The sequence below is a fragment of the Mesocricetus auratus genome, unplaced genomic scaffold (assembly GCF_017639785.1).
Source record: "Mesocricetus auratus isolate SY011 unplaced genomic scaffold, BCM_Maur_2.0 Super-Scaffold_100024, whole genome shotgun sequence".
Lineage (NCBI taxonomy): Eukaryota > Metazoa > Chordata > Mammalia > Rodentia > Cricetidae > Mesocricetus > Mesocricetus auratus.
In genome coordinates this window covers 24415024-24442341 of record NW_024429205.1, presented here as the reverse complement: position 1 = coordinate 24442341, position 27318 = coordinate 24415024, and the positions used below count along the sequence as shown (strand labels likewise).

The 27318-nt window shown below is 45.7% G+C and overlaps 1 protein-coding gene across 6 annotated transcripts; it reads left to right on the top strand.

The window, feature by feature from the left end:
• The first annotated feature begins 285 nt into the window (after positions 1-285).
• On the top strand, positions 286-27318 carry Nlrc4 (NLR family CARD domain containing 4). 6 transcript variants are annotated; one of them, XR_005870800.1, is made up of 9 exons: positions 286-495; positions 5080-5180; positions 9326-9586; positions 10763-12757; positions 13462-13554; positions 18306-18476; positions 20778-20865; positions 22070-22375; positions 23157-23293. XR_005870800.1 is itself a non-coding variant. In XM_040730883.1 (9 exons), coding segments are annotated over exons 2-9 (2952 nt in total). In that variant the 5' UTR covers positions 286-495; positions 5080-5179; the 3' UTR covers positions 26817-27318. The 6 variants fall into 6 exon arrangements, 3 of the variants coding, with proteins under 3 accessions (XP_040586817.1, XP_040586815.1, XP_040586816.1); XR_005870798.1 differs by having other exon boundaries at positions 20773-20865; XM_040730883.1 differs by lacking the exon at positions 22070-22375 and adding an exon at positions 26503-27318 and having other exon boundaries at positions 10907-12757; positions 20773-20865; positions 23157-23324.

Sequence of the window (27318 nt, the reverse complement as noted above, 5' to 3'; positions counted from 1 at the left end):
CATAGAGTCTGTCTCAAGAAAAAAAACCAAAGCAAAAAGCATACACACCAAAACCAAGACCAAACAAAATCAAAAAAACTTTTCTTTACTACTTGGAAATTTGGAACTCCGGGTACCTCCTGGGCTGCGTTCACTCATAATTGGCTCCAATCAAACTCTCTCATTCCTTTTGCTTTCGGAAATCAACAGTTGGGAAATCTTTGCCTGATGAATAAGCAGGGAACACACAGGTGAGTAAGGTCAAAGTCTCATTTCCTGGCTGCTCTGTGACTTCTTTTTCTTGCTAGCATGTGTGTCCTAACCAACTTTACTATGCTTTGCAAGAAAGGAAAACCCCACTGGCTACTTCCTGTTTTCTGTATTGTCTCCTCTGGCTGAACAAAGAAGTTTGGATCAACACAAACAGCCTTCTGTCAAACTTAACGCAGAGAAAGGACTTTTCTAAATGACTCTCCTTCATCCTTCAAGAGGAAGGCAACTGAATTGCTTGATCAGGTACCTCAGGGAGAGGGAATGGGTTTTAAGTCACTTTTAGAACCATTAAAATTTGGGCTTAGGTTCATTGAAGAGGTTTCCCTGAGGTGGATGATTTGTTTGCCCCCGGCGAAACCTTGGGCGTGAAAATGGGCATTGGGAGGGGGGACACCAGGGGTGTTATCTTAGTCTGCCGGGATTGGACTGGGATTTTCTGAGTTGATGTTTAAAAGTTTCTTGATCCCTAGGGTGCATTTATATTTGCTCTGTGACAAAGAATTTGAAAATGCTTTTTGGCACTATAGAAAGGAAACCCAGAGCTGACAGGGAGAAGGAAACTGCTTGGTCTGCCAGGCTCCTGAGCCACCGACAAGATACTTTAATTTGGACAGAGAAGTGAAGAAAATCCCTGATTGTGGGCCAGTGTTTATAGGAAGCGCGTTACAGACCCCATTGTGTGATGAGGTGTTTCCAGTTACCTCAGTGACGTTAGTAACCCAGTGTAGAGTGAAAAATGTGGCAGAGACCTGCTGGACCTAGGATCTAACCTGGTCGGCTGTCCCTGCTCCTAACAGCTCGGCACCCTTCTGTCAAACTGCTCATGGTTTTTAAGTGTTGGCTTTAATTGGTGTAAATTCATTGTAAACAATACCTGGACGTTTTCATATAAGTGCATACTGTTTTTTGAGTATTACCCACTCCTGCGCCCTCCTTGCCTCCGGGTTTGTGTTCCTCCAGGTTCCCATGAGTTCTGCTTGTGCCCCTAGACAGTTTCATTTCTTCTTCCCGACAGAGGCATGCCTCCTTTATTTGCATAGCGTTAGCAGTGCTCAGTCAGACTGCTGGAGCCCAAAGGGGACATTCTGGGCTAAAGCATACTTTACTAGGACAGTAGACAACTCACACTGACTTGACTGGACCTCTGCTCCACCTGTTTCTGTGTTTAATCGTCACAATAGTCTAGGCTTGGGGCAGATAATACGAATGCTAATATTTCAGTAAAGAAAGCATAATCCAGAGGCTGGGGAGAGGCTCAGGGAGTAGGGGCACTTGTCACTAAGCTCCCTGGACAGAATTTGATCCCCGGGACCCATATACTATTCCAGGAGAGAACTGATTAACAACTTGTCCTCTAATCTCTACACAAAAGTTGTGGCACACACACACACACACACACACACACACACACACACACACACACAGAGTCACTGAAAAAAAAATTACAAAGCATGAAGTATGTCCCAGGCAGATCCAATAACACACTTAGAAGCAGCCACATCATCATCACCATCATCATCATCATCACCATCATCATCATCATCATTATTCTACAGTTATTCTGAGGATACCTTGGTGGGAGGGAGGATTTTCAGGGCACGAGCCCAAGCCTAGGTGGTCAAACTGACTACAGCCCTTTTTTTGTTGAATTTTTAAAAAGAATTAATTTTTTTTAAAGATTCTTTTAGGCAGGCAGTGGTGGCACAGGCCTTTAATCTCAGCACTCAGGAGACGGAGGTGGGTAGATCTCTGTGAGTTACAGTGAGTTCCAGGACAGCTAGAGTTGTTACACAGAGAAACAAACAAACAAACAAAAAAACCCAAAGATTATTTTAATAGTGTGCGTGTGTGTGTGTGTGTGTGTGTGTGTGTGTGTGTGTGTGTGTGTGTGTGTTCCTGTGTACATGAGTGCAGATATCCATGGAGGCAGTTGTGAGTTGCCAAATTTGAATGTTGGGAACCTAACTAAAGCCCTCTGCAAGAGAAGTATGTGTTCTTTTTTATCCTTAAAATGTATTTATTTATGTTTTTTTTAAGTTTCTTGGGGGCTAGGGGTGTGTTTTGAGACAGGGTTTCTCTGTGTAGCCATGGCTTTCTTGGAACTAGCTCTGTAGACCAGGCTGACCTTGAACTCACAGAGATCCGCCTGCCTCTGCCTCCCAAGTGCTGGATTTAAGGTATGTGCCACCACTACCTGGTTCATGGGTATAGATTCTGATGTTACTAGGAAATATAGTCTCACAGCAAAGTCCTTGATCCTCTGGCTTTTACAATTTTCCCACCCCCCTCCCAAGATTTATTTATTTCTAAATTTATTTTCATGTGCATTTGTGCTTTGCCTGCACATATGTCTGTGTAAAGGTGGATCCCCTGAAACTGGAGTTACAGGCACTTATAAGCTGCTGTGTGGGTGCTGGGAATGTACCTGTCCTCTGGAAGAACACTCAGTGTTCTTAACTGCTCTGCCATCTCTCCAGCCTCGATTGATTTGTTTTTAGTTCAAGTGTTTTGCATGCCTGTCTTTATATACACCCTGTACATGCCTGATGTTCTATGAGGCCAGAATAGGATATCCTGTGTCTAGAGTTATAGATGTGGGTGCTGGGAACTGAACCAAGGCCCTGAACCTGTCTGCATGAACGACAGTGCTCTCTCTTTTTTTTTTTTTTTTTTTGGTTTTAACAACAGTGCTCTAAGTGCTGAGCCATCTCTCCAGCCCCCACAGCCTAGTCTGTACATCAGTGGGTAACTCAGAGCACATGAGATCCAGGTTTTGTGTTGATTTTATGCTCAAAAGCAATTAATAGCCGGGCGGTGGTGGCTCACACCTTTAATCCCAGCACTCGGGAGGCAGAGGCAGGCGGATCCCTGTGAGTTCGAGGCCAGGCTGGACCGACAGCCTCCAAAACAATACAGAGAAACCCTGTCTCGTAAAAAAAAAAAAAAAAAAAAGCCAGGCGTTGGTGGCGCATGCCTTTAATCCCAGCACTCGGGAGGCAGAGGCAGGAGGATCTCTGTGAGTTCGAGGTCAGCCTGGTCTAAAGAGCGAGTTCCAGGACAGCCTCCAAAGCCAAAGAGAAACCCTGTCTTAAAAAACCAAAAAAAAAAAAAGCAATTAATAGGGGGAGGGGGAGAAGCAATTAATAATTAGTTAATTGACCCTGATGTGGTTCTCTGTTGTCATTCTGTTGGTAAGAACAATATTTCCAGTATCCAAACTGAATATTAACCCTTAGCATCTTCAGGATAATCTGAGCTCTTTTTCCCAGGTGAACCATGCAGTTACTTTAATTGATGGCTTTCGTGGTCAAGTGAGTAGGTGACCCACTCTGGGGAGAGTTGATTCTGTTGATGTGAAAACATAGGAAATCTATGGTTTCTTTCCATGCTTTCTTTCTTTCTTTTTTATCTTCTATTCGCACTTTAACTTGACCAGCCAGTGGAGGACTCTTCCCTCTTCTAGGGATGGCAGCTATTTTCTTGGTTGCTGTTCTATCCCTGTGAAAAGACACCATGACCACAGCAACTCTTTTTTTTTTTGAGACAGGGTGTCTCTGTATTGTTTTGGAGGCTTTCCTGGAACTACCTCTTGTAGACCAGGCTGGCCTCGAACTCACAGAGATCCGCCTGCCTCTGCCTCCCGAGTGCTAGGATTAAAGGTGTGCGCCACCAACACCAGGCCCACAGCAACGCTTATAAAAGGGAGGGTTTAATTGAAACTTGATTACACCTCTAGGGGTTTAGTCAGTTGTCATCATGGCAGCATGCAGGCAGACATGGTGTTGGGGAAACAGATGAGAGTTTTACATCCAGATCAGCAGTTCCAGGAAGAAAGACACTGAGCTTGGCTTCCAACTATGCCACATCTACGCCAATAAGGTCATACCTCCCAATCCTTTCAAAGAATTCTACTTCTGGATGACTAAGCATTTAAGTATATGAGCCTATGAGGCCACCATAGATATGAATGGGTGAATTCACTGTAGTGAGTCTTTCTATGTGCCAGACACTGCCTTTGTATCACAGATAAGCCTGTCAGTGGTAGATCTGGAATCCAAGTCCAATCCTAGCACGAGACTAGACCTTTGCTTGTTCCCCTCGGCTACCCCTACTCTGTTTTCTGTCTACAAATGGCCTTTTAACTTCCTGGTGATAGACCAGTAGGGTTTTTTCTTTCATATTTGATATTTCAATCTCATTTGTTCACTTGGTTCCACTTGATCATGGTGGTGTATCTGTAGGTAAGGAGTCCAGACATTTTGGGTTCTCATTTGGATTTGGTCATAAATAGCTCACCTTCAGTAAGTTAGTGTGTGACTGTATGTATATGTCTGTGCCTCTGTGTGTTTCTGTGTGTATGTCTGTGTGTGTGTGTGTCTGTATCTGTGTGTGTGTGTATGTCTGTATGTGTGTGTCTGTCTCTGTGTGTGTGTATCTGTGTCTCTGTGTGTGTGTGTTTATGTGTGTCGTTGAGTCAGTATGTGTGTGTGTGTGTGTGTGTGTGTGTGTACATGTAGAATCCAGAGGCCAATGCCAGGTGTCTTCCTCAATTACTCTCTACCTTTTTGTTCCTGACAGAGTGTTTTGGTACCACTAGTTAACTGGCCAGTGAGCCTGACTCTAGCTGCCTTCAAAACCAGGGACAGATTTTGCATGGTTGCTGGGGATAGAGATCAGGTCCTCACCTTCTACAGCCAGGACTTGAGTCGCCCCTGAGCAGGTTGGCACAGTTTGAGCCTCTGTCATCTCTCATTGGGCAAGAAGCACTGATGTGAGAGGAAGCCACGTCAGTGTCTCCATTGGACGTCTCCGTTTGTGTTTTGCTAGCACTGGCTTCATGGGAAGGAGAAGTCTTTGGCATTCCCATTTGGAAAAAAAGATATCTTCTACTGAGATCTAGAAAAGTGGAGAGCTTTGATTCAGAACAAGTAAGTACCCTACAAACAATATCTGTCTAGTTATGTCTACTGATGGTATTAAATGGAAGAGCAGTCCACGCTTTCACCTGACCGTTCGTCTGTGGGATTCCCAACTAAATACTCTTACTTTGTCTTGAGAATTTATTTAAAACTATGGCAAGCCTAAGGAAAAGAGATGATAGATGGGGCAAGACTTAAAGAATGGCCCAGTTGTATTTAAACGGTTCGTTCTGAACATTACCTGTTCAGTCATAACTTCCCTCTGGACTTCAGAACTCTATATCCAGTCACTTCAGAGAAATGGAGCAGACCTAAATGATACCCAAATTAACTGTTTTCATTTGGATGCCAGTGTGCTATCCAGTAGCCACTTAGGGCTATTTAACTGTGAACTGAAACATTAAAACTCAATTTGCTGGCCGGGTGTTGGTGGCTCACACCTTTAATCCTAGCACTTGGGAGGCCAAGGCAGGCAGATTCTGTGAGTTTGAGACCAGTCTGGTCTACAGAATGAGTTCCAGAACAGACTCCAAAGCAATACAGAGAAACCCTGTCTCAAAAACCAAAAAACAAAACTTAATTTACTGTAAACCCTGTTGTACATGAGGGCACAGTATTGCACACCCTAATTCTAGCATTTGGGGAGCAAAGACAAATGAATCTCTGTTGAGTTCAAAGCCAGTCTGGTCTATAGAGTGAGCTCCAGGACAGCCAGAGCTGCATAGAGAGACCTGTTAGAGGAGGAGAGAGGAGGAGAAGGGGGAGGAGGAGAGAAAAACATCTTTAATTACATAATATAGAAACAACTATCCATCTGACAGTTACAACCAGGTTAGTCATGGGTCATGGCTGTATCTTATAGCTCCATGGTTAAGTTATATAGCATGGAGATAACCCCCTGGCAAGTGATAGTACTATCTTATATTTAGAATATCATAGTATACATATAATTAAATGGTATACTTTTTTTGTTTTTTGAGACAGGGTTTCTCTGTATTGTTTTGGAGGCTGTACTGGAACTAGATCTGTAGACCAGGCTGACCTGAAACTCACAGAGATCCACCTGCCTCTGCCTCCCGAGTGCTGGGATTAAAGGCATGATGCCACCACACCCAGCCCATCTTTTTCTTTTTTTTTTAAAGATTTGTTTATTTATTATGAATACAACATCCTGCCTCTATGTATGTCTGCACACCAGAAGAGGACACCAGATCTCATTATGCATGGTTGTGAGCCAACATGTGGTTGCTGGAAATTGAACTCAGGGCCTCTGGAAGAGCAGTCAGTGCTCTTAACCTCCGAGCCATCTCTCCAGCCCCCAGCCCATCTTTTTTCAATATCACAAAGTTTTTGAGTACTAAGAGAACACGGTGTCTTCATTTTAAAATGGGAAGATATCTAGCCTCAGGGAAATTCATACAAAAGGATGGGGGCTGCAGGTCTATCTCTCTGAGACTTATGTGTCTTCTGTCATAAAATAAAAACCAGTAACACAGATTTAGCAGTTTTCTTTTAGGAAGGGTGCAGATGCCAAGGATACAGATGAGACCCCAGAGGGAGAGCAATGGGGCTCCCTCACAGGACTTGTAGACAGCTGCTCTGTTGAGGCTAGCAGGGGGGGATCTGCAATGGTGAGGAGGGGAGCTGGAGTGAGACCCCAGGAGTTGGACTGCCTGGTGGTGCATTTTAGACCAGAGAGGACTTGGTGGCTTTGGGAAGAATGTCTTCACTCTCCAATTGGTCACAAGAGATGGAAAAGTCAGAGGGAGCCTAATGTACAAAGTAAACTTGCAGGCTGAGGGTATAAGACCAGGGGAGACATGCTTTTAAGCTATCACAGAGACAGGACTACAGTACCAGGGCAGTTTTGTCTGTATTTAAGAGTTAGGCCTAGGATTGGGGCTGTAATTTGGTGGTAGAGAGTTGGCTTGAGGTTGTAGGTTCAATCAATCCCCAGGACTGCCAACCAAACCAAACCCCAAAATAGATTAAGTCATTGCAGAGGCTGACTTTTGTGTATACCCACAACACACACACACACACACACACACACACACACACACACACACACACACACACGATAAGACCTCCTTGGAGACTTATCACAAGACAACTTAGACTGGATACTGTGTAATACTTTGTAGTGATCGTTTTTTTTTGGAAAAGACTAAAACTTGTGAACATAAAACACCTATTTCTTTGAGTTGTGACAGGAAGATGAGAACTGAACACGTAGATATATTATTTTGTATGTGATGACAGAAGTGAATCCTAACAACTCCCCAGGGTATACAGACTATGTGCTTTGGTGAAACGTTGACTTTTCAGACTTTTGTTTCCCCGTCAACATATGGCTATATTGAAATTGGCCATGGTGAAAATATCGACTCTCTTTCTGGGCTCAGTAAATGCTACGAAAGGAATATTCTATCCCCAGAGAGTCTGGCTGTTACATAGTTGGCAGTATTTCCGTTGCAATCGAGAGTTGCCAAAGGTTACAGATGCTAGCAAGCGGCACATCCTATGTTGTTGCAGTACCTTTCCCCGGGGGAATGTGAGCACACCCCTAGTCACCCCAGATAGAGCCCCAACAAGAGACTGAAACAACCATTCCACCTCTCTGGTTTGCTGAACCAGTAGGTTTGTTGGTCTTGCTTGTCAGAGGCCAGGTAAAGGGTAACCGTAAATACCCACGTTCCCGCAAGGCCCTGTATCGAGCATGGATGATGACTTCCTGTGCACGTGTCGATAGAGCCCCGCCTCCAGCTACCCTTCCCCTCTCTATTCTCGAACCTCCCAGGTCAGGCTGAAGTTGAGGCATTGAGGCTGGACGGCTGGGAGGGAGACACAGGAGAAAACAGCTAGGACCCCAGTCGGGGGCCTAATGCTCCCCTGGCCCCTCCTCCTCAGGTGCGATGTTGTGAGGGTCTCTTGCTCTGATTAACGGCTCTTGGGCCCTCGTTTTCACTACTGTGACTTCACCGGAGATTTTCTTTTTTCTGGTGTCCTCATTGTGTGTCTCCACCTCCGCACACCATCTTCTGGAGTCAGTTTCCAAAAGTTCCTGGATGCCCTGGAACTCGCTCTGTAGACCAGGCTGGCCTCAAACTCACAGAGATCTGCCTGCCTCTGCCTCCTGAGTGCTGGGATTAAAGGCACGCGCCACAACACCTGGCGCTCACTAGAGACTCCTGTATTAGTGGACAAAATCACCCACCTAACTCCATCACCTGAAACTGCCTTGCTTACTGAGCAAAGATACGGCTGCAGAGTTTTGCAGAGCACTTCTGTTTTTGGGTTTTGTTCTGTTTTTTGGTTTTCCAAGACAGGGTTTCTCTGTGGTTTTGGAGGCTGTCCTGGAACTTGCTCTTGTAGACCAGGCTGGTCTCAATCTCACAGAGATCCGCCTGCCTCTGCCTCCCAAGTACTGGGACTAAAGGTGTGCGCCACCACCACCTGGCTTGTCATTTGTTTTATTTTGTTTTTTGAGACAAGGTTTCTTTGTGTAAATGCCCTGGCTGTCTTGGAACTTCCTCTGTAGACCAGGCTGGCCTCGAACTCACAGAGATCCGCCTGCCTCTGCCTCCCAAGTGCTGGGACTAAAGGTATGTGCCACCAGCGACCGGCTTGCAGAGCACTTCTTTTTTTAAAATAATTATTTATTTTTTTTATTTTATGTGCATTGGTGTGAGGGTTCAGATCCCCTGGAACTGGAGTTACAGACAGTTGTGAGCTGCCATGTGGGTGCTGGAAATTGAACATAGGTCCTCTGGAAAGGCAGCCAGTGCTCTTAACCACTGAGCCATCTCTCCAGCCCCTGAAGAGCACTTCTTGAAGACCTGAATGTCAAGCATCTCAATAATTCAAGATGGGCCTAAGGGAAAAAAATGCAGCCTGATGCGCTGGTGACAGATACGTGTATTTCACGTTGGTTAAAATAAATAAATGAAGCCGGGCGTTGGTGGCGCACACCTTTAATCCCAGCACTCGGGAGGCAGAAGCAGGCGGATCTCTGTGAGTTCGAGACCAGCCTGGACTACCGAGCGAGTTCCAAGACAGCCTCCAAAGCCACAGAGAAACCCTGTCTCGAAAAACCAAAAATAAATAAATAAATAAATAAATAAATGAACAAATATTTACCTGTGTCTCCTCAGTGAACTTCATAAAGGAAAACAGTCAAGCCCTTATTCAAAGGATGAACATCACAGTTACGAAGCAAATCTCAGATGAGCTTTTCGTATGGAACGTTCTCAACTGTGAAGAAATGGCCAACGTTTGCTGTGAGAAGGTAGAGCAGGATGCCGCTCGAGCGATCGTTCACATGATTCTGAAGAAGGGTCCAGAGGCCTGCAGCCTCTTCCTGAAGTGTCTCGAGAAGTGCGACTATGCTGTGTATCAGGACTTAACCGGACAAAGTAAGGGTTGCTTTGCTCACCTGTCCCACACTGAGAACACAAGCCATTCAGGGTGCCTACAGTCCCTTCTGTGCAATGTCCTCGGCCCTTGTGCGCTGGCCAGGGTCTTTGAGTCATTCACAGTAGACATTTGACGGTGAAGCTTATGTCAGTAATCCCAGAGCTGGGCACGAAATGAGTTAAGTGTAGTCTCACTTCAGAGGACAACTGGAATGCTGAGTGTGTGGAATTGGCTACCGTGGGCTCTTTGGGGAGACTGAGGCAGGTGGATTAGGAGATTGAAGCCAACCTGGGATATATATCAAGACTCTGCCTAAAAAGAAAGAAAAGAAGTGTTTAGCTATCGAGAACACAAACAGACGAAGCCAGCAATCCCTCGTCAGTCATCTGTGGTGAGTGGCCCTGGCAACTGTCGTGTTGCGGTGCCGAGGGAACGTGACCACTCCAATTTCCAAGCACCAGTAATGTCATCAGCAGCAAGCTGAACCACCAGTTCCTCATGTTAACTAAGTGACTACACTGCATAACTGGTTGAATTTCACCCCACCCCACATTCTCACTCTCCTTAGCTGATTCCACAGTGAGAAGGGGAGGGAAGGTAGAGAGGAGGAATGAGAAGGGAAGGGTGTCAGGGGAAATCCATGGGTACTTGGAGCCTGTGTGGTGTCTTAGAACAAGAGCATCAAAGTCAGCCCTCTGCCGTTCACCCCCCCCCCCCAGCCCTGGGCTTCAGGGGTGTCTCAGTTAGGGTTTCTATTACTTTGATAAAACACCAAGGCCAAAGGGCAAGTTGGGGAGGAGAGGGTTTGTCTGGCTTATGCTTCCGTATCACTGTTTGTTACTGAAAGAATTCAGGACAGGAACTCAAACAGGACAGCATCCATACGCAGGAGCTGATGCAGAGGCCTTGGAAGGATGTTGCTTACCAACCTGCTTCCCCCTGGCTTGCTTAGTCTGCTTTCTTATAGAACCCAGGACCAACAGCCCAGGGGTGGCCCCACCCCCATTGGTCACTAACTGAGAAAATGCCTTAGAGCTGGATCTCATGGAGGCATTTCCTCAGCCAAGGCTCCTTCCTCTGATGACTCTAGCTTGTGTCAAGTCGACACACGAAACCAGCCAGCACAGAGGCAATGCCGAATCACGTCCTCTTTAATAGCGTCTCTTCTCTGACAGGTATTTTTCATCAGAGCACAGAGGAAGACTTGGATATCTTGGCTCAGAATTTAAAATACTTATACAACAGCCCCGCCTTTCTGAATTTCTATCCTCTGGGTAGAGACATTGACATCATTTTTAATCTGAAGATCACCTTCACAGAACCCGTCCTGTGGAGGAAGGACCATCGTCATCATCGAGTGGAGCGGCTCACCCTGGGCAGTCTGCTGGAGGCTCTTCAGAGCCCCTGCCTCATCGAAGGGGAGTCTGGCAAAGGGAAGTCCACCCTGCTGCAGAGAATTGCCATGCTCTGGGCCTCTGGGGAGTGCAAGGCTCTGAACAGGTTCAGGTTAGTCTTCTTTGTCCGCCTGAGCAGCGCAGAGCGCGGGCTGCTTGAAACCGTGTGTGATCAGCTCCTGGATGTACCCGACTCCATTAGCAAGCGAGGGTTCATGGCTATGCTGATGAGACTGCAGCAGGAAGTCCTCTTTCTCCTTGATGGTTACAATGAATTCCAGCCCCAGAAATGCCCAGAAATCGAAGACCTGATAAAGCAGAACCATCGTTTCAAGAACACGGTCATTGTCACGACCACCACCGAGTGCCTGCGACACATCAGGCACGTTGGCGCCCTGACTGCGGAGGTGGGGGATATGACAGAAGACAGCGCCCAGGTTCTCATTCGAGAAGTGCTGATCAAGGAGCTGGCTGAGGGCCTGCTCCTCCAGATCCAGGTGTCCAAGTGCCTGAGGAATCTGATGAAGACCCCTCTCTTCGTGGTGATCACCTGTGCAATCCAGATGGGCAGGAAGGAGTTCAAAGATTACACCCAAACCACGTTGTTCCGAACCCTCTACGACCTCCTGATAAAGAAAAACAAGCACAGACACCAGGGCGGGACTGAGGGTGACTTTCTCAGGAGCCTGGACCGCTGCGGAGACCTGGCACTGGAAGGCGTGTTCTCCCACAGGTTTGCTTTTGAACCTGAGGACCTGTCCAGCATGAACGAGGACGTCCTGGTGACGACTGGGCTCCTCTGTAAGTACACAGCTCAGAGGCTGACACCCAAGTATAAATTCTTTCATAAATCCTTCCAGGAGTACACAGCGGGACGAAGACTTAGCAGTTTGTTGATTTCCAGAGAACCAGAGGAGGTGAGCAAGGGGAATGACTACTTGAAGAAAATGGTTTCCATCTCGGACATCACATCTCTGTATGGCAATCTGCTCCTGTATACATGCGGCTCATCCCCAGAGGCAACCAGAGCTGTCATGAGGCACCTTGCGTTGGTGGAGGAGCATGGCAGCTTACAAGGACTTTCTGTCACCAAGAGGCCCCTCTGGAGGCAGGAATCTGTACAGAGCATGAGAAACACCACCGAGCAAGATGATCTGAAAGTCATCAACATAAATTCTTTTGTAGAGTGTGGCATCAACCTATTCTTGGAGAGCGTATCTGAGTCAGCCCTGAGTCAAGAATTTGAAGCTTTCTTTAGTGGTAAAAGTTTGCACATAGACTCAGAGAGCATCCCTGACTACTTATTTGACTTCTTTGAACACTTGCCTAACTGTGTAAGCGCCCTGGACTTCGTCAAGCTCATCTTCCATGGGAGAGCCTCTGTTTCACAGGACAAAGCCGCGGAGAGCAGTCCTGGAGTCTGCATGGAAGGCCCCCCTGAAACCTACATTCCCAGCAGGGCTGTGTCTTTGTTCTTCAACTGGAAGCAGGAATTCAGGACTCTAGATGTCACACTCCGGAATATCAGCAAGCTGGACAAACAAGATATCAAGTATCTGGGGAAGATATTCAGCTCCGCCACAAACCTCCGGCTGCACATCAAGAGATGCGCGGCTGTGGCTGGAAGCCTCAGCGCTGTCCTCAGGACCTGTAAGAACATCCACTCCCTCGTGGTGGAAGCCAGTCCCCTGACCAGAGACGATGAGCAGCACATCGCCTCTGTGACAACCCTGCGGAACCTGAACATTTGCCACCTGCAGACCGCACGGCTGCCAGGTATGGGTGTGACGTGAGTGCGTGATCAGGACGGGCTGGAGCAGTGCCCGTGCTAGATGGCACCGAGGTGTCTAGAATAGGCTCTGATGCTCTTCACCTCCTGGGTGCACCCCGGAGCCTGGCTCACCTTCTCTGTATGTCCTCCGTCCATCATTTCAGCTGCCCTGAGCCTCCCTGTGATTCCTGCTCCAATCGCAATCTGGAAGTGCTCAAGTGCCAAAGATTTACATATTTTATCTCTCCTCTCCTCTTCTTCCCTCCCCTTCCCTCCCCTCTCTCCTCCTCTCCCCTCTCTTCTCCTGTTCTTCTTTCTCTCCTTTCTTATCTTCTTATCTTCTCTTGTCTCCTCCCCATCCAGTTCTCTCCCCTCTCCTCTTCTTGTTCCTTTTTCAGTGTATAGCCCAGGCGGCCTCACACCCACTGCAATCCTCCTGCTTCAGCCTCCCAAGGGCAGGGATTATAGACATGAGCACCACAACCTGCCACCTTTTACCTTTCTGTTTAATTCCATTATATTTGGACAGCGTGCTTATAGCTGAGCCCACCACCTGTTTTTGACAAAATATCCACGTTTATGTGAATATCGTGAGCACTTGGTGCCCTTTGTGATAACTAAAACCTTCCGATTGGTAATAGGATTGACAGTGGTGGTAAACAGGACAGGGCCAGCGAGGGTCATGTGCTGTTCTGTGTTCTTTTGGCAGGCGGTCTGATTGACAACTTGGGTAATCTGAAGAACCTCGTGAAGCTCGTCCTGGAAAACATTAGGATGAACGAGGAAGATGCTAAAAACCTAGGTCAGATTTTTGTTTCTTTAATAGTCTTTGTTTTTAAATTATTTATTTATTTTTAAAATTTTATGTGCATTGGTGTTTTGCCTGCATGTATGTGTGACACTGTCGGGTCGCCTAGAACTGGAGTTACAGACAGCTGTGAGATGCCAAGAGGGAGCTGGGAATTGAACCTGAGTCCTCTGGAAGAGCGGTCAGTACTCTTAACTGCTGAGCCATCTCTCTAGTCCCTCTTTAATACTGTTGTTAGTATAGGTATGATGATAAGAATGGTTAGTTTAACCATTATTTAGCACGGGCAGCATTTGTAGAAGGCAAGATCCTTATGTGTGTGGGAGGGGCATCCGCATGTGTGAGGTATGGTGGTTTGAGTAAGAACAGCCCCCATAGGCTCCTAGATTTGAATGCTCAGTCACCAGGGAGTGGAACTCTTTGAAAGGATTAGAAGGATCAGGAAGTGTGGCTTTGTTTGGAGGAGGTGTGTCACTGGGGGTGGGCTTTGAGGTTTCAAAAGTTCATGGCAGGCCGTCTCTCTCTCCCTGCTGCCTGGGCATCAGAATGGAGCACTCTCAGCTCCTTCTCAGCACGATGTCTGCCTGTGTGCTGCCACGCTCCCTGCCATGATGATAAGGAAATACTAAGGCAAGCTTTTGTAACAGTAAGCCAGTCCCAATTAAATGCTCCCCTTTGTAAGACTTGTCATGGTCATAGTGTCTCTTCACAGCAATAGGACAATGGCTGAGGAGGTCACAGGATAACTATGGAGTCTGTCCTTGCCTTCCAACTTTTGCGATTGTGCCTTTTTGTTGTCTGTTGCTGTACTCTGCACATGTAGCTTGATGGCCCACAAGTTCCTGGGGATTCCCTTGTCATCACCTGCCACTCACTGTAGGAACACTGGGATTAAAGATGCACGCCACATGTTTAACTCTGAGTTCTGGGGATTTGAATTTCGGTTTTTGTGCTTGTGTGTACTCACTGAGCCATCTCCCCGGCCCTAGTAATCTTTTTTTGTTTGTGTCAAGACAGGATTTCTCAGTAGCTATGGAGCCAGTCCTGGAACTCACTCTGTAGTCCAGACGGGCCTTGAATTCACAGAGATCTGCCTGCCTCTTCCTGCCTGTGATGGATTGAAGGTGTGCAACACCACAGCCCGGGTCCTAGGACAAGCCGTCAGCAGCATTTCATTGAAACTGTACCCATTTATGTGTGACCTTTTTTAGAGAGAAAGTCATCAATTGTTTAATTTCCCTTGGTGATTTAAAAGTTTGGAGTTGTCTCATTAACAAAACTTTCAAAGAGAAATGAGATGCAGGAAAGCATGAGCCCAGGAACCAAATCAGATCTCACGTCTTGCCCCAGAACCCAGGGCATCGCGAACGGGGAAGGTGGAGCGGAAGCCTCCTTTCTGCAATGCCCCTGCTTTCCTTTCTCCTCCTCCTCCTTATTTCTGCCTTCGTTCTTTTGTTCTCTCTCTTCCCTCCTGAGCCCTCCGTAAAATGTTCCTCTCTTTGTTCAGCCCTGTTCTTTTTTTTTTTTTTTTTTTTTTTTTTTTTTTGGTTTTTCGAGACAGGGTTTCTCTGTATTGTTTTGGAGACTGTCCTGGAACTAGCTCTGTAGACCAGGCTGGCCTCGAACTCACAGAGATCCGCCTGCCTCTGCCTCCCGAGTGCTGGGATTAAAGGCGTGGGCCACCAACGCCCGGCTCAGCCCTGTTCTTAGCTTCACTTCCTGCCCAGCTATAACTCTGTGCAATAACTAAAGTGTGTTTGGCCTCCTACTCCTTATATAATAATCAAACTAATTTAGAATTCAGTGAATGCACAGTGCACACCTATGGGTTCCACAGACTGTCAGAACTGGGAATGGCCTCTGCACATCTGCTTCAATGCAGTAGTCACCTTGTAGAAGGTCACCCGTTCCAATTTGCCCAGGCTCTCAGGAGCACTCCCCAGTGTGCTTGCATTATTAAAGAATCCAAATGTAGCCAGGTGTGATGATTAAACTCCTATTTTCTCTGCTCCAGGGAGGCCGAAGTGGGAGATCAGGAGTTTGGGGCTAGCCTTGGCTACAGAGTGAGTTCCAGGCAAACTGGGCCTAAATTAGAACTCAAAAACAAACAAACAAAAAAACAACAACCATGGCTGGAGAGATGGCTCAGCAGTTAAGAGCACTGGCTGTTCTTTCAGAGGTCCCGAGTTCAATTCCCACATGGTGGCTCACAACCATCTATAATGAGATCTGGTGCCCTCTTCTGGCCTGCAGGCATGCATGCAGGCAGAACACTGTATACATAATAAATAAATCTTTAAAAAAGTTAAAACAAACAAACAAACAAAAAACAGTCAAAACCTGCCAGGTGTGGTGACACATTGCCATTACTCCCAGCTCTCAGGGGCAAAGGCAACTCTCTATGAGTTCAAGGCCGTCCTAGACTATAAATTAAATTCCAGACCAGCCAGGGCTACATAGTAAGACCCTGTCTTAAAAAACAAAACAAAAATCAGCCAAACAAAAACAGGACCCAGAGATGGCCGTATCCTCTGAGATGGCTCTGAGGGTGTAGCATTTGCAACCAAGCCGGAGGTGAATCTCCAGGATGGAAGGAAAGAATCGTCTACTGTACGTTTTCCTGGCTTCTTCTCTGGTGCCATGACACACACGCTCCCTCATGCAAATAAAGACACAGAACAAAATATCTTAAATACTTTATTTTATGTGCATTAGCTTGAAGATATCAGATCCTAGGGAACTAGAACTACAGACAGTTGTGAGCTGCCATGTGGGTGCTGGGAATTGAACCTGAGTCCTCTGGAAGAGCAATCAATGCTCTTAACTACTAAGCCATCTCTCCAGTCCCATAAAAATATTTTTAAATAAAAACTAAGGAATTATAAGCCGGGAGGTGGTGGCACATGCCTTTAATCCCAGCACTCGGGAGGCAGAGGCAGGCGATCTCTTTGAATTCCAGACCAGCCTGGTCTACAAGAGCTAGTTCCAGGACAACCTCCAAAGCCACAGAGAAACAACCCTGTCTTGAAAAACCAAAAAAAAAAAAACAATAAAATAAAATAAAAAGGGGCTGGAGAGATGGCTCAGAGGTTAAGAGCACTAACTGCTCTGCCAGGGGTCCTGAGTTCAATTCCCAGCAACCACATGGTGGCTCACAGCCATCTACAATTCAATCCAGTGTCCTAGCATATAGGCAGAACACTGTATATGTAATAAACAAATAAATCTCTAAAAAAAATAAAATAAAAAGAAGAAGAAGAAGAGGAATCAAAATCTGATTGTGAGGAAACCAGTATTGCTGGGCAGTGGTAGTCTTTAACCCCAGCACTTGGGAGCCAGAGGTACTTAGATCTCTGAGTTCAAGGCCAGCCAGGTCTACAGAGTGAGTGAGTGAGTCTACACAGTGAGTGAGTTCCAGGACAGTCGGGGCTACATAGAGAAACCCTGTCTCAAGCAAGAAACCAGTATGATGATATTAGTAATAATTGCTATGTACTGAAGAGTTACTGCACACCAGGTCAGCAACTACTGTATATGGAGTTCACACTTTATCTCATCAAATATTCACAAGAGCCCTAGTATGTAGGACTAATGCCCCCCTACAACTGAAATGGGGCATCACTTGTCTCTGTTTATAAAGTATGGAATAGTGAATCTAGAAATCTGAAGGACCACAAAGCTCACGTATACACCTCCCGTCACATCAGTCAGCATTTACTGAGGCCTTACTGTGTTTGCTATACCTAGTGAATGTATCGCATACGTTATCTGCAATTTCCCCTAAGCTCCAAATCACGGGATTGATAAACGATCTGAGGGATGCTCCTCAAGGGTAGAGAGAGCACTTGCCTAGCCTGGGTAAAAGCTCCAGTACCAAGGAAGTGGAGGAGGCGACAGACAGGACCCAGACAGTCACTGTGCATTTCCTTCATGTGTACCGTTGACTCAGGATAAATGTATTGACGATTGAAGTGTCACCTAATCCTTCCTGAATGTCACAGCAAACTCGGAAGAGAGAACATGCCTGGAATCTAGCTGCAGGGCAGCTTCAGCAGGAGGCTTCTGAATTTAAGGCCCGCCTGGGCTGGATAGCAAGAAATGCTAACAAAGAAATGCATTATTTTTTTTTGATTTTTTGAGACAGGGCTTCTCTGTGGTTTGGAACCTGTCCTGGAACTTGCTCTGTAAACCAGGCTGATCTCGAACTCATTGGTGTGCGCCACCAATGCCCAGCCATTAATGTAACTTTTTTTAAATGTTTTTTTTTATTTTATTAAGATTTATTTATTTATTATGCATACAGTGTTCTGTCTTCATGTATCCCTGCAGGCCAGAAGAGGGCACCAGATCTCATTACAGATGGTTATGAGCCATCATGTGGTTGCTGGGAATTGAACTCAGGACCTCTGGAAGAGCAGCAGCCAGTGCTCTTAACCTCTGAGCCATCTCTCCAGCCCGTAACTTTTTTTTTTTTACTTTTTTTTTACGAGACAAGGTTTCTCTGTATTGTTTCGGAGGCTATCGGTCCAGCCGGCCTCTAACTCACAGAGATCCGCCTGCCTCTGCCTCCCGAGTGCTGGGATTAAAGGCGTGCGCCACCATCGCCCAGCCCAGCCCGTAACTTTTAAAAGGAAAAAAAGAACACTAACCCATTTCTTCATTGTTGTCTTCCTTCCATTCCACAAATCCTGTTTTAACCAGACAAACATGGTCTGCTCATGTATTCCTTTCCTTTTTCCTTGTAGCCAAAGGCCTGGGAACCCTAAAGAGGATTCGCTTATGTCATCTGATTAATTTGTCTGACCTTGGGGAGGGGATGGATTCCGTAATTGAGTCTCTGTCGGGAGAACCCTGTGACCTACAAGAGATGAAGTTGGTGGCCTGCTGTCTGACGGCAAATTCGGTGAAAACTCTAGGTAACCCTCACGTCCACTCCCTGGATATACAACAGAACACTTGACCTTGTTTGCATTAATGAGCTTTGTCCAAGTCAGAATTAAAATTATTAGAGGCAATAACAGAGGGTTGCAGAATAGCTGACAGTATCATAACCTTAAGAGAAAGTGAAAAGTAATATTTAAAAAATTTTTTTCTGTGTCTTGGAACACACCCTCCCAAATTTCCACCATCTTTGTCATAGTGCTACCCTGGGTAGATGGGCAGACAAATGATGGAGGAGAAGAGGTCCCCAGTGTGACTAGGCTCCTTTACTCTTCCCTTTACTCTGTTAAAATGGACGTAGGATACAGTGATGCAACACTTCGGTCTTTTGAGTTCCCAAGTGTCATGCATACCGATTCTAGAGAAACATTCGCATATTTCTGAAGAAGCTGTTCAGTTCAGACTTGTCTTAAAATTTAGAGTTTGGTTGGTGGCGCACGCCTTTAATCCCAGCACTTGGGAGGCAGAGGCAGGCGGATCCCTGATGAGTTCGAGACCAGCCTGGTCTACAAAGTGAGTTCCAGGACAGCCTCCAAAGCCTCAGAGAAACCCTGTCTCAAAAAAACAATAAAAAATTTAGAGTTTGGGGGCTGGAGAGATGGATCAGCAGGTAGGAGCACTGACCGTTCTCCCAAAAGACTTAGGTCTCACTCCTGGCACCCCATGGCAGTTCACCAGCATCTGTAACTTCAGTCCTGGGGATGCTATGCCCTCTTCTGGCCCCTGAGGACACCAGGCGCACATGTGCACAGACACATGCAGGCAACACATCCAGACATGAAGTCATTCTTTTTCTTTTAGAGACAGGGCTTCTCTGTATAGCTTTGGAGCCTGTCCTGGCACTCGCTCTGTAAACCAGGCTGGACTCGAACTCACAGAGATCTGCCTGGCTCTGCCTCCTGAGTGCTGGGATTAAAGGCATGTGCCACAACGGCCCGGCTACATGAAGTAATTTTTAAAAACCTAGATTTTGGAAAATCGATACTTTAATCTTTTAATTTTATTCATTTGCTTTTTGAGACAGGGTCAATATCTCTGGCTGATTTGGAACTTGCTATGTAGATCAGTCTAGCCTGGAACTCATAGAAATCCCCCTGCCTCATGAATGCACCATCACAGCTGTCCTAAGCATCTGAAAACCAGTCTATGGGGTCTGGCGATGACTCGGAGGTCAAGAGAGCTTGCTGCTCTTGCATCGGGCCGACTGACTCTCAACACCCACATTTGGCAACTCACAAAATCCAGCAACTCCAGCTTCAAGGGATTCGATGCCTCCTTCTGGCTTCTGCGAGCAATTGTGCTCATTTGCACATACCCTCACATGGAAACACACATACACTCACACCCAACCACACTCATACTCACACACACACACAATTAAAAAACAAAACTATAAAAGTTCTGGAAATCCATAAATTCATAAAGATTATTATTTTTACTTGATATAAATTTATAGGTAAAGGAGCCCATGGTTGGGAAAGGCTAGACCAATAGTGGGAACATAAAATGATGAGACCTGGCCTTCACATCTCCACTCTCAGTTATAAACTCTCTATAAGGGAAGAGAAAAAATATACACACTGTTGAAAAGCTTTACCTGCCTGCCTATTAAACAGAAATTGACCTTTATCTGCTGTACTAAAATCTACTTGACTTTGATATGAAGTTCCATCTTAGTAATGGTATCTTACTTTTCATATCGCTAATGCCTATCCACTACCTGTCTCAGCCCACCAGGGCCTATGACCTAAGAGACGTCTGACCCTGAAGCTGTGAGAGCAAACCCATTAACAACCATGGAGTTTTTCTCAGTTGTTTGAGACACAGAACAGCACTGAAGATTGAAACCTGCCTCCTTTTAAACAGCTGTGTAACAGTTTATCCCTTCTAAAATACATCAAAAATGTCCAGGTGTGGTGGTGAACACCCTCATTCCCAGCACACAGATGGCAGAGGCAGTGGGAGTTCTGTGAGTCTGAGAGTTCAAGGTCACAAGGCTGCATAGTAAGGTCCTATCTTAATAAACAGAGGTCAGTAAAGAATAAACTACAATGTCATGTCTAGAATTACAAACTCTATATTCTATGCAGCTTCTAAGACTAGGAAATACCTGTCCATTCAGTCAAAGCCATGAAAACCGAGGGGCCCCCATAAGTCAAACAACAGTTTGTATTGTCATCAACAAAGATAACATGAATGCAGAATTCTAAAGATACTGGGAAATGCATATATGGTTACTTGAAAGTCTTTTTTCACTTTTTTTTCTTCTAGCACAGAATCTTCACAATTTGGTTAAACTGAACATTCTTGACATATCAGAAAATTATCTGGAAAAGGACGGAGATGAAGCTGTGCAGGAACTGAGTAAGAGAGATTCTGCTAACAAAGTGCTTTCTCGTATGTGTGCTGGGTGGTTAGAAAACTATAGCCTGAGCCGGGCAGTACTGGCATACACCTCTAGTCGCAGCACTCAGGAGGCAGAGGCAGGCGGATCTCTGTGAGTTTGAGGCCAGCTTGGTCTACAATATAGAGAAACCCTGTCTCTCAAAAAAAACAAAAACAAAAATAAACAAAGAAAGAAAGAAAGAAAACTACAGCCTGCTCCTGGGCCTCTGTGCACATGTGCATCCTACTAAGTCACCTTTCTTAGAGACAATGTCCAGTGCTTTCTTTAGCTGCCATTAAGGAACACAGGGCCGTGTGTAGAGAGAAGCTTTCCCGCCAGCCTGGTTTCAGAGCCGCAACAGTCCCAAATGAACACACAGGAGGCTATATTAATTATGAAGCTGTTGGCCTTGCTTGTTTCTTACTGGCTAGCTCTGACTTAAGTATTTATCCCATAATTGTTAATCTAAGTATTTCTCTTACTGGAGAAGTTTCTGGGCTTCTTATCCCTATGGTGGTTACATATTGACTCCCTGTGTTTCTCCTACCCAGAGTCCTCCTCACTCCTAGTCCCACCTATCTTGCTTCCCTATTGGCCAACAGTGCTTTATTGACATATACACAGGACTTCCCCAACAGCCGTGTCTTCTTTTTTTTTTTAATGTTTATTTAATTTGGGGGTTGGAGAGTAGGTTCAGTGGTTAAGAACACTTGATGCTATTGCAGAGGACCCGAGTTTGGTTCTCAGCATCCCCTTGACATCTCACATTTATAACTCTTGTCCTGGGGATTCTGATGCCATCTTAGGAGTTCTGTGGGTACCAGGCACAGATGGGTACACATACATAAATGCAGGCGAAATACTCATAACAAAAAAACTATCTGTGTGAGTGTACCTACAGAGGCCAGAAGAGAGTATTGGATCTGCTAGAGCTGGAGTTATAGCATTATGAGCCATTTGCTGTGGGGTCCAGGATGGGATTCAGGTCCTCTACAAGAGTAGTGCATGCTCTTAACTGTTGACCCATTTCTCCAAGGCCAAGCCTGTGTCTCTTGAGTCATCAGTTTGTATATCTTCATTGTACCTGAAGCTCTTCCAGTTTGCCAACAACAAGGAAGCAAGGGTTTGATGCTGATGACAAATTTGCTTAAGGAGTTAGTAATACGGCTTTTCCACCCCCAGGCTCATAAATGGATTGGCTTAGACACATATTGTATCAACTTAGTCATCCAAGGACTACAATATTCTTATGCTGTGAGCTCTCAGATGAGCGAAACATTTGGAGATGGATGGCTTCAGCCTGGAACTCTAAGTAGACAGGGTGTCCTTGAAATCATGGAGATCCATCTGCCTCTGCCTCTTGGGTGCTGGCATCAAAAGGATGTTTGTTCTGATAATGTTGTTACGGGAAAATGAAACAGGGAAGCAGCCTTGCTCAGACAGACACCAGAAATGCAGTGGCGGATCAGGAAAAGCTGATCATGGCAGGTTTGTGGACTTCTCTTCCTGACTCTGAGCAACTAACTGGACAGAGGTTACAGTGTATGTAGACTTTTCAGCATTATCGCTAACTATCATTGGCGGGCTTCAGTTTCCATCAAGACCACATGGCAAAGATAAAAACAAGAAATTCAAGCTGGGAATGGCGGTGTATGCTTTAGACCCCAGCACTTGAATAGACAAGTAGATCTCTGTAAGTCTGAGGTCAGCCTGGTCTACATGGTGAGTTCCAAGCCAGTCAGGGCTATATCTCAAAGATAAGAGAGGGGTGTATATGGGGGCGGGGGGTTAGGACATTTTTCTTTTTATAAAACAGGATAACTGCAAGCAGCTTCTTTACCAGATACCTAAATACCATTTCTCCCCGGCGGTCCCTGCAGTTCTGTTTCATGTCTTTGTTTTTGTTCTGACGTTATTTCCTCTTTAAGTTCACTGGGAGTGATAAGATTTTTGAGGCGCTTCAGTGGCACGTGGTTATGACAAAATGACTGATATATGTCTGGAATTCACTTCAGAAAAATACATGAGTCTGGTCAGGATCAAGCAATCTAGCCTATGATTTGTTGTTTATTGAAGGTTCGATTGTTTCATTATTAATACAGTTTATATATTTGGATATTTTCTATAAAAATAACCAAAAATAAGTAGATTCTTGTTAAAGATTGAGTAGCATACAGGGCCACCAAATTTAAACATCGTTCCTTCATCTTCATCCTGCATAGCCTAGATTTTGATTTGGCGTCATTCCTGAATTGTTTTCTGTTTCAAGTTGGCAGGCTCAGCGTTCTGGAACGGCTAACCACATTGATGCTGCCTTGGTGCAGCAATGTGTTCCTCTGCCTCCCCAACCTGTTGAAGCAACTGGAGCTGGTCCCAGGGCTTCTCAAGCTCGGATTGAAAAACTGGAAACTCATGGATGCAGAGATTAGAAGTTTAGGTAGGACCATCCAAACAAAGCCAAGAGAAGGCTGACTTTAAACAAAGCTTCCCCCACCCCACCCCTGAGACAGGCTTTCTCTGTGAAGCCCTGGGTGTCTTGAACTCACTCTGTAGACCAGGCTGGCATCAAACTCACAGACATCAGCCTGTCTCTGCCCCCCAAGTGCTGGGATTATAGGTGTGGGCCACCACCCAGCTTTCTTTCTCTCTCTTATTTACTAGGATCTTATTTCTATTGACTAGTAATCTCTGGAAAAAATATTATTTTTGAAGTTTTTTTCCCTTCCTATGTTGCCTTATGTTATAGTTTGAATATGGTCCCTAAACTCCATGCATAAAACGAGATCCACTGCAGCGGTGCTGGGGGTGGGAACTCAGAGGTGTTTAGGTCATCGGCCTACCCTCCTGATTCGTATTGCAAACTGCTGAAGGCCTTGAGACCAACAGCGTGAGCTCATGCTTGCTTTTTTTCTCCCCTTCTCTTTCTACCGTGGGGAGACAGGAGGCCTTGCCACATTAGTACCTCCACCACCAGTCATTCTGTTTGTTGTAAGTGGTATTGTGTTACAGCAACACAAAACAGACTAATAACACCCCTCTCCCTGGGTGGTCCCTCCTGTTCTGAGTGTGATGAGTTGAAACTCGGTCTTCTTTGTTGGAGTCTGCTCTCAGGTGACTCTTTTTTTTTTTTTTTTTTTTTGGTTTTTCGAGACAGTGTTTCTCTGTGGCTTTGGAGGCTGTCCTGGAACTCGCTTGGTAGTCCAGGCTGGTCTCGAACTCACAGAGATCCGCCTGCCTCTGCCTCCCGAGTGCTGGGATTAAAGGCGTGCGCCACCAACGCCCGGCTCTCAGGTGACTCTTATATTTTAGAGTGAGGTGCAAGCTGAGAAGACTCTGGGTCTAAGGGAGAAGATGACCGAATACATTACTTTATGAGTGTGTGCTTGCCTGTGTGTATGTGAACACACAGCCAGAAGGGGCGGTTGGATGCCCTGGGATTGGACTTATAGGTGGTGTGGGTATTGTGGGTGTTGACTTATAGGTGGTGTGGGTATTATGGGTGTTGACTTATAGGTGGTGTGGGTATTGTGAGTGTTGACTTATAGGTGGTGTGGGTATTATGGGTGTAGACTTATGGGAGGTGTGGGTATTGTGGGTGTTGACTTATATGTGGTGTGGGTATTGTGGGTGTTGACTTATAGGTAGTGTGGGTATTGTGTTGACTTATATGTGGTGTGGGTGTTGTGGGTGTTGAGAACCAAATCCAGGTCTTCTGAAAGAGCATTTAATGCTCCTTACTCCAATCCATAGCTGACTTTTGATTGATTAGCTTCTCTCTGCGGTGGGGGGGGGGGGGGGGCAGGCATGCAAAGTGTCTTTGCTTCCTGGAGGCAATTGAGTTTTCCTGAGAACCTTCCAGTCTTTCTCCTAGAGCATACAAGACTGAATACCAGTGTCCTGGGAACAAGGTAGAGTTGGCATGCCTACTGCTTCTGTGTGCTTGCTCCCAGGTCCCTCTCACAGTACCCTACCTGTCATCTAGTTATCCGGTGTCTTCAGGCTGGCTGTGCTGTAAGCCCCAGACTCTGCAGTCTGTGGCACACAGCAGATACTCAAATGCTGGGTGGTCCACCTTTATTACTTAGGACCTATTTGAGGGCTCTAGGCTCCAGGTTCCAGCCTATCATAGGGGGGGATACCATGGGCAGGAGCTTGAGGGTGCAGGACACGTTGCATCCATCATCAGGAACAGAACAGTGGATGAATGCACGCATGCTCTTTAGTCTTCTTCCTCCAGTCAGGGAATGGTGCCGCCATCAGTTAAGGCAATCATGGTATCCTTCACAGGCATGCCTAGAGGCCCCTTTTGCAGGTGATTCTAGATTTGGTCAAGCTGACAGTTAAGACTGCGTGATCTGACACTGACTCAGGTGAACTGAAGGACAATGTTAGAGACATCTACCGGAAGCACATGAAATTTGGCCATTCGCATTCTCCACAGCCCACAGATGGCCAAGCTCCAAATGCCCAGAGTTTCTTCTTGTTGGATCCAGATTCAGTCAGCAGGAAGCATGTCCTCAGACCACAGAAATTACTGCCTGTTTTTTTTTTCGTTCCTGTGCTTGCATACACTCTGATAATCACCCAGGAAGCTCAGCCGAGATCCTCAAACTGAAAAGAGAGCCACAGAAACAGCTCATGTTCTCAGCATGGAGTAGGTGTTGGCTTTTCTAAATTCCTCCTGGGTAGTGAAAAGAAGTTACTCTTTGGGGAGAAAGTCTACAGACTGGAAAACAGAAACAAAACCAAGAACACTTGGAGTTCCTGCGATGCTGGAATTCACAGAGATGGCAAAACAGGAGCCTGAATTGTGAAGGCTTGGAGAGAGAAGCCCTCTTAGAAAGAGAGACGAGGACCAGTGTGCCTGCTAAGCTGGGCACAGACTAGAGACCAGCAAAGGCCTAGCTGACCCATGGCTGACTGGAGCTGGAAGCTGACGTCCTTCCCATCTTGTCGTCCACAATTGTGCAGTCCAGACAGCTGTGGTTTTGACGCCTTCATTCTTCAGTTTTATTTTTAACTGCCTGGTCATAGCTATTGTCATGTGGCCATGCCAAGCCTTTTCAAAGGGACATGGAACACCTCATTTCTGCTTCTATTTCCTTGGTAGAAATTTAACATTTAACAGCAAGGGTTGTGGGATATGAATGGTCCAGATTAGCAGTTTGTCTTCTAACTAAGGAAGTTTATAGGTAGGGATATCCTACACCCACACATAAATCTGTTCAGTAGCTTTACTTCTACCAACATGGGAGGGCCTAACATTGCCTGTTTGATTCCAATTTAAAACCCACTCCTTGATATCTCAAAGCATCTCACACCTCAATGCTAAATCAACTTTGCATTTCTGGGAGGAATCGGGAGTAAAGTAAAATACACACATTGCTTACATTCGCCTTCAGTACTCTTCTATGGTGATCTCAGACCTTGGGAAACAGAATTTGTAAAGGTAATGGGCATAGTCACAGGCTGCTATAGGAAATCTCTCTCCCCATACACAACATTGGTCTAAACATGGCCATCTTAAAATGGAAAATGGTTCATGTGTGTGTACAGAACTCATTTCATTTTGATCATAGCTTTCTTCCAATTAACATGCTTATTTCTTCACCCAGGTGCATTTTTGGAGACAAATCCTCTGAGAGACTTGCAGCAGTTGGATTTAGCCGGAAATTGTGTGAGCAGTGATGGATGGCTTTCCTTCATGAATGCATTTGAGGACCTTAAACAATTAGTATTTTTTGACTTTAGTACTAAAGATTTTTTACCAGATGCATCACTGGTGAGAAAACTTAGTCAAGTGTTATCGAAATTAACTTTTCTGCAAGAAGCTAGGCTCATTGGGTGGGAGTTTGATGACTATGACATTAGTGTCATTAAAGGCACCTTTAAGCTAGTAATTAAAGGTACCCAAAGCCAAGTACTGTAGAGACTCCATTACTTTCAATGGATCATTGAAAATCTTGGAGAAGGGGGCTGGGGAAGATGGCCCAGTGGTTAGAAGCACCAGCTGCTCTCCCAGAGGACCTGGGTTCGGTTCCCAGCACTCACAAGGTGGCTCCCAACCATCTGTACCTCCGGCTCCAGGAGATCCAACACCATCTTCTACCTCCATGGGTACCAGGCAGGCAAGTGGTTCACGTAAACATGAAGCAAAAACGCTCATACATGTAAAATAAAATTTAAAAATACTTAAGGAAGTCAAACATGACAAAGGTGAAGGGGTTTGAGAAACACATTTGGCCTCATCTCTTCGACTGTTGTTCACGTTTGTGTTACTTGGCCCTAACAATACTGGGTCACAACAACTTGATGTACTGTGCTCCTCTGTACTGAGTACAACACCTGGTCTATACAGACTCAATGAGTACTGGATGAATGTGTGACAACTAAATTACTAATAAATAAGCTAAAAGTGTCTAGAGAACAAA

Bases quoted from the DNA above. Each gene is read 5' to 3' on its own strand.
- Nlrc4 (XM_040730881.1), top strand. The intron at 9,587-10,762 runs GTAAGGGTTGCT...CTTCTCTGACAG, and splicing joins TCAGGACTTAACCGGACAAA to GTATTTTTCATCAGAGCACA. The intron at 13,555-18,305 runs GTCAGATTTTTG...TTTTCCTTGTAG, and splicing joins GGAAGATGCTAAAAACCTAG to CCAAAGGCCTGGGAACCCTA.